Source organism: Protomyctophum parallelum (genome assembly GCF_964188405.1).
Source record: "Protomyctophum parallelum genome assembly, chromosome: 19".
Classification (NCBI taxonomy): Eukaryota; Metazoa; Chordata; class Actinopteri; order Myctophiformes; family Myctophidae; genus Protomyctophum; species Protomyctophum parallelum.
Window position 1 is genome coordinate 13,991,114 of NC_139717.1, and position 7,500 is coordinate 13,998,613.

The window sequence follows — 7,500 nt, forward strand, 5'->3', positions numbered from 1 at the left end:
ATTACATGAAATGGAAAAAGGGCAGCAAATGTCCATTCTTGTAATGTAGGAAAAACAATGCACTTGTTGATCAACATTCACAGCAAAATTCCTAGTGTTGATTTACCTCAGAAGAGTGTACCATTTGGTTTCATTTGCTGTACACCCCCCAATGAACACTGGGATTTTATCGTACATTAAAGTGTCAGATTCAGAATTTGATGCAGTTACACTGACCTGACCAACCACTTTGCAGATTCATGGGTCAGTCATATTTTATCTCTGGAACCAAAATCTAAGAAAAGCCGTGATTTGATCTGATATGTTGTATATTCCTTTATTCACATATTTTTGTATGCTTCTAAATTGTTTGTACTTTTACTATTTTGATTTATCATCCATCAGGTCAATGCATTTCTTGTTGTACAACAAAGGGCTGGGGGTGTGAGAGGGCGAGCAAGCTAGCTATCTATATGTATCTGTACTGTATGTACATGTATGTAACATGCATTTTGTTGTATGTGTGTGTATAGGACCAGGACCACTTCGAAAATGAGATGCTATACATCTCAAGTGCTACACTTTCAATAGATTATTTCAAAACAATTCTGACAAAATATGTCCTGTCGTAATTTGATCTCTCTCTACTGTAGGTAAAGACTATACAGTGACATTCTGATCAAAACAGACTGTACTGTGATTGTGAACATTCATGTACATTCTCCAGTTGTATTTAGGTGTACATGCAATAATGGTGAAGATTAACTAGCAATCATTTACCCATAGGGACCCCCTAGCTGGAACCCCCCAAGGATCCCTGGGGGTTCCCGAACCCCACACTGAGAACCACTGATCTATACAATAATACAGCAAAGTAAATATACAACTATATACAGTACACCAAACATAGAGATATCCCTCTGAGAGATGGCTCTTCGAATGGTAACCTTCAAGAATTAAAACCTGAAACTTTCCAGAACCAGTGATGTCTTTTTGTGTTCTCCTGTATGTGTGTATCCTTCCTTTTAGCATTATTGTATAACTGTACATCTGTACTTTTAGCAAACTGTTTAAAAAGTATTGAATCAAAGCCACCTCTAAAGGGGGAGCAGGAGCCAACTTAGGTTATGAGAACTTTAAATTGAAACCATGCGAGCCATATGTGGAAACAACTCCACGGCCTGTGAAATACGTTTCACGGCATGGGCCAGTTCTTGTAACCGAAAAGAGCCTGTATATATTAATACGTGGTGACAGTGTCCAAGACAGATTTAAAACATCTGCACGTAACATCTTGCCCTGGATATCGAATTGAATTAATATAAATCTGTGTGGTGTGTTCCATGTTTTGGTACGTCAATAATTAAACTCATCCACATTTAACAAACTGCAGAAACGGTGCCATTCATTAGCAAACACTCTCCCACTCTGTGTGTAGTGCAGATAAGGTGCAGGCCAAAGGCTTGAACCCCCAGAGAACCCACGATGAAGATATGCAGACCATTCACCATGGCACCAGCTTGTCTATCAGCTACCTGCAGTGGACAGGACTGGATGCTTCTGTCCCATGGTGTGTGTGTGTGTGTGTGTGTGTGTGTGTGTGTTGGGGTGAGGAACCGTATATGCATGCTGGGGGGTTGGGACTGGAGGAATGGTTGGGATTTGTGTGTTAAAACAAAAGGCCTAGATTAGCCAAATCCTGCAAAAGGCTAGGAGAGGAGAAGACAGAGGAGGAGAGGTGTTAAAAATGATACTCTCTGCAGAAACAAGCAGTCTCGTCTCAGACGAGAGTCTCCAAATCCCTGTCTGCACATTCACTCTAATCCACAAAATAAACCTTGTACTATGTAGAACACAAAGTCGATGGCACAATAATTATGTCCAACTATACTTAAATAGGCCTTTTGTTAAAAAATGACTATAATTATAATGCTGAGTAATGTTTAATAATAGGCCATGTTTCTGTTGGTTTCAAAATTGTGCAATTATATGAATTTGGAATTTTATAAAGTTGTGCTGTAATTCTACTGTTCCAAAAATTATTCTACACACATCTTCAGAAATGAAAAGGGTGGGTGATGTACATGCTACCATATCATATTATCTATCTTGTTTAAAATAATAACTTTATTTTAGGCTACTATATAAAAAAAAACAATAGCATAGCGGTCTAAAAATCTAAATTGAAAGGTGTAGGCCTATTGTGCATGATCCATAAACTCGGAAATCAACCTTATTGACTGGGTCTGGGTTTGCTTGCTTTGGCAAAGAAAAACAGTCTGTTTTGAAGCAAAATAGGCTACACCGAAACCTGCGTCTATCTAAATGTTTCTTTGACGATGGCCCATCATCAAGGTGGCTTTTGTTATGCGCCTTTCACATTGAAATTGACCCTGACTGCAGCCAGCCAAGTGGAGGAGAGCTGTGAGAAGGTGGGAGGAGGTGTTGCTCCAAGACAAAAAGCGAAACGGCGATTGACTATTTCCTGAAAGGTTAAAGGGTAGTGTTCCTGCCTCCTTATCACCACATCTCCAGCACTGTCCTCCTACTAGGACCTCAGGACACACTCACACAGCACAGCTACAGACACACAGTCACACACACTCAGCGAACGCACACACAATGGAGTAACCACGAACAAGCCACAATAATATTTCAGTGCAACTTGCAGGCCGCAAGCTCCGTCAAACTAAGTGACCGTCTGAAGCAGCAACCTACCTAGGAGATCCACCGAGTTTTACAGGTAAGGACTTTTTAAACTGTTATTTCCAGTGTGGTTTTGTGGTAATTGGCTTTATTTCCTCGGCGGATCCAAATGCTTCGCGTCTTGATTAAACTTTCTCGACCACACAAAACAAGTGGGTTCAGCAGCATAATACTCACACTGGCACACAAGGGGACTATGGCAGATGCATATCAAACTTCCAATTTCGTTTGTTTGAATATGACCTGAATATTACCTGTCCTAATGTGTAGCTTCTTACGGTGGGTTTAATTTAAGAATGAATGAAATGATTCCCTCTGTTCAGTCTGTTGTCACTTGAGTGCTACACCGAAGGATTGTGTGCAGACTGTGCACTTTCTTGTGACTCAAAACAGAAGTGGCACTATTGCCTACTACAATAATGCATTGATTTGTAGGCTATGTATCCTAGTATTTTTCTCAAATTAATTAATTAATGTATTTGAGCCTTTAAAAAATCTCCAACCTCTAAGTAGGTGACTAAATCATGTATTTCTTCTCAGTGTCATGTAACATTTATACACTGAGGATTTTACTTACATTGTCTCATAAAAGATCATTATGGTCTAATCTAATGCATAGTCACGTGGAAAATGTCCAAAATTGCTTTAAGTAGCATATTTACAAGCTCAAAACATGTCACGTTTTGAGCCTACAGAACTGCTGATTTTGAGTGCCGCTGTAGTATGATCAAGTAGGGCATTCAGAGGGGTCTGAAATTAAATGGGGGTCATTGAAATTAAAAAGACGAAAAAAATGGATGGCCATCAATCTAACAGTCGCCTGTCCTGCCTCGTTCTGTCTCTCAGGTATGCTGAATCAAAGGAGCGAGGTCGTTCTGGCCGTGCTGGGAGAGCTCCAGAATGCCACAGAGAACTCTGGCCTGGAGGCCCTCATGTTGGTGGCCAGAGAGGTGGAGCAGATCCTGGCTCCCTTCCAGCTGCCCCAGGCCCTCTGCCAGGACTTCCCCGCCACCACGGACATCGACGACATTGCCCACAGCCTGTACCCGGCCGATGCCCCTGGCGACCTTCTGCCCATCGCCTGTAAGGGCGAGGGCAACCTGCTGTTTGATGCTGCCAGCGTTCTGCTTGTGGGCACAACGGCACTCAGCTTGGAACTGCAGGTGAGCAGAGATCAATGGGCAATTCGTTGTCACTTCAACACCTATTACTTTATTTTTTCCGTGTGGGTAAAATGCTAATCACAAACACAGAACCCACTTGGTCATCATATATGCAAGAATGTATTACATTTTCTACAAGCTTACAATGTGATGTATCGGCTATTTTCTAAATAATTAAGAGAATATTAGTGGTTATTAGTTTCTTATCATACATTTACAAACAAATCTAAGAAAATAATAATTAAGAAGTAGTGAAAATAGCCGATCTACAAGCTTGTTTTTGGTTCCCGGACAGACGTCTAATCAAAGCTCTCTTTTGGGAAGTTTGGGAACCACTGTGCTAGAGCATGCCATAATTTACTTCTGTATCATACCCAGTGCATTCATTATCAATGATTTTAACATGACTGCTGTTTTGCTCACAGGTGAGGACTGTGGTGGAGATGCTTCTGTGTAAACGCTACTACCTGTGTGGGATGATCGACTCCAAGATGATGCTACAGGCGGTGCGCTTCAGCCTGTGCGCCGAGGAGTCGGAGGCCATGATCAACCTGCCTGTGGCCGTCCTGGAGGCCATCTTCGACGCGGATGTCAAGGCCTCCTGCTTCCCCGGCTCCTACGCCAACATGTGGCATGTGTACGCCCTGGCCTCGGTGCTGCGCTGCAGCGTCTACTCCGTCTACCCCATGTTCAACCTCAAAATCCGCCCGTACTTCAACCGCCTGGTGCGGCCCCGGACCGGTGACGCGGCGGCCCCCACCCTGCACATCATGTGGTCTGGGGAGCTGCGGGCCGGCTCCGTGTTCATGCCGCACCACTTCGTGGCTCTGGCCCAGGCGACGGATCTGAACACGGGCAGCCCCGCCAACGAGCAGAGCAAGACCCTGCAGCTGCTGAACAAGGACTCGCAGCTGTCCTACGCCAGTCTGAAGGACAAGTACAACATCACCAAGACCACGTTCTACCGCTGGCGGAGGCAGTCGCAGGAGCACAGGCAGAAGTCGGCGGTGAGGTACGAGGCCAAGCACTTCCTGCAGGCCTGCTACCGGGAGGGCAAGGTCGTCCCACTGCAGCAGTTCAAGGAGTTCTTCCCCGGCATTCCTAGGTCGACCTACTACGACTGGAAGCAGGAGCTCATGTCGTCTGGGGGGAACTTCTACACCACCTCGCCCTCCACCGGCGAGGTGAGTCCCGTTGACAGTACGGAGCCGGAGTCCTGGCCCTCCTCCTCTCCAGAGGCCAGGCAGAGCGAGTCGGAAACACACGAGAGCGTGGCCAGCATGTTCGGCCTCACCTTTGGCAAGCTGGAGGCCGACCGTGCCCAAAACGTCGCCCAGATGCAGGATGCCAAGCGGTGTCTGCAGACCTGCATCGCCACCAACACCTCGTTTCCCTTCAGGGCTTTCAAGAAGAACTTTCCTGGGATCTCCAGGTCCACCTACTACAACTGGAGAAGAGAGGCCATGCTGTTCAATCGAGGATACAAGCCCACCGCTGGTAGTGGTGAAGACAGCTCGGACGCGGACAAGAGCCATAGTCCAACGAGTCTGCCCTCCCCACCGATTCTCTCTGCCTCTGCCCAGCCTGCCGCTCCAAGAACCAAGCTCTTCCGGCGAAACCACGAAAGTCTCCGCCGGGCATACATGAGTAAGAAGTACCTGAGGGATGAAGCAAAGAGGCACGTTCAGCGGTCCAAATGGTCTCTGATGAAGTTCAAGCTGAAGTACCCGTCCATGTCACCCTGTTTGTACTGGCAGTGGCGGAACGAGCGAAAACGGATCGTTCCCGTTGTGGATGTCTCTGAGAGCATGGAGAGAGACACTATGACGACACAGATGGAAGAGCAGGCGATGGAGAGGAGCCTGGGCAGAGCCATCACGCCAATGGAGGAGCAGGCCATAGGGAGAGCCACTGTACAGGTCAAAGAGGAGCCGATTGAAAGGAGCCAGGAGAGAGCCACAACACAGATGGAGAACGAGGCGATGGAGAGGAAGATGGCCGGTCAGGATGTGTTCTCCTTTGAGGGGAGTCCTGAAGGTCTGAATAGCCCCACCATGCCCCACATCAACGGCTCTCTTTCTCTGTACAGTCATCCCGCCATGGCGCCCACGGAGAACCACATGTTTGTCATGGACGTTGTGGCTCTGGCCAACTTCAAAGCAAAGGCAAAGCTGTTCCTGCAGCAACGCTTCGAGGAGAAGTCTTTCCCCACGTTCAAAGAGTTCAGGTCCCTTTTCCCCCTCACGCCTCGCTCGACGTACTACATGTGGAAACGAGCTTTGCATCATGGGGTTCCATTGATTCATGGGTGAAATTACGAATGTACACTAAATGTATAGCCGAATGAATATTATCGGTGCCCTCTCACAGAATTCATGCTCTATCCACCCAAAAGACAAACGACGTACTTTTCTCTTTTTAGACATTGTTTTTTAACTCCATAATCTGTTGAAGAGAATGGCACAGCCTTTTTTAAACTGTAGGTTTCAGCTGAATGTATTGTTCTGTTCCCACCACACCCCCCTCTATCTCATGGAAATTTGCATGTGTGTGTGAAAGGAGACCACCTTGGTCTTGAGGTTCCACTTAACTCCTGTGTGTTTCCCTTCAGGCAAAAGGCAGTTCAAAGTCACTGGTGTGAGGATGGTTTTTTTTTTCTCCATTCTCTTGTTTTGAACCACCCCCACCCCATTGTAATTGGGATACTTTATTTTCCTTTTATTTCACTGCAATAGTTCATTCTTAACTGGATGTAATTTTGTTGTTGATGCACCTGCCTGGTAGCTTCCTGGCCTTTCATCATTTATATTCCTCAACATGGAGGGATACGACGCAAAGACTTTCAAAGCTGTGTTTTTGCATCTATTTTAAGGTTTTATGCAGTTTTTCAATATTTTTATATGTTTTGAGAAGTTAATGCACACTTCACTTGAATCACTTTGTCTCTGGTGTTTCTTTTCTGATGTCACACATTAAGAAATGTCAACTTCCAAACCAAAATAGTCTTATGTAGTTTGCACTATATTAGTTCCATCACATTGTTGAACGTACTGTCTTAATCAGGCAGATGAGTTTGTCTCTCACTTTGCACATCCTATTTTTTTAATTTGCACCATTTGAACTCAACACGAGCATGCTATATTTGTACAGTTTTATGTTTAAAAAAAAAGCTTCCTTTGTTCCTTTTGTCTATTAGAAAATGAATGTTTAAAGAATCATGATGGACTTGATGACCAGGTTGTTTCAGTTTAGGTTCTCTTTAGACAAGCAGCTTGTTTGGAGATGGACACGATACAGCCTGCTTTATGCTCAACCATAATGTGACGTAATTTGTTACAAGCACAATATCAATAAACCATCATTCAACGCTTGAGTTTGTTTCCAGTGTGTTTTTACTCTTCCAGATGCTTTAATATACCTGAGTGATAGCCTACTTTGTCGTACAACTGGGTTGCTTACTTGTAATGTAATCTGCAACGTTTTTCCTCTTAAATCCATACTTTTTTGGAGTATAAACGAGTCAACAGCCATGGCTGTGTTCTTTTATTGCTGAATGCTGTAGGCGCTCTTAATGAAGTCTGTTGCAGTCAATTAGATTGGTTTGTCAATACACTATTTTTGCTACCACTTTCACCACAGGGGTTTTATTGGG

The 7,500-nt window shown here is 44.8% G+C and overlaps 1 protein-coding gene across 1 annotated transcript in view; it reads left to right on the forward strand.

Moving 5' to 3' along the window:
* vrtn (vertebrae development associated) overlaps positions 1-6,160 on the forward strand; it is a gene marked incomplete at its 3' end in the record, with an annotated part of 16,340 nt that extends 10,180 nt beyond the window's left edge. The window contains exons 7-8 of the mRNA XM_083790443.1: positions 3,532-3,848; positions 4,274-6,160. Of these exons, the coding sequence (XP_083646569.1) occupies positions 3,532-3,848; positions 4,274-6,160 (2,204 nt within the window). The remainder of the gene's footprint in view (positions 1-3,531; positions 3,849-4,273) is intronic.
* Positions 6,161-7,500: the final 1,340 nt, after the last annotated feature.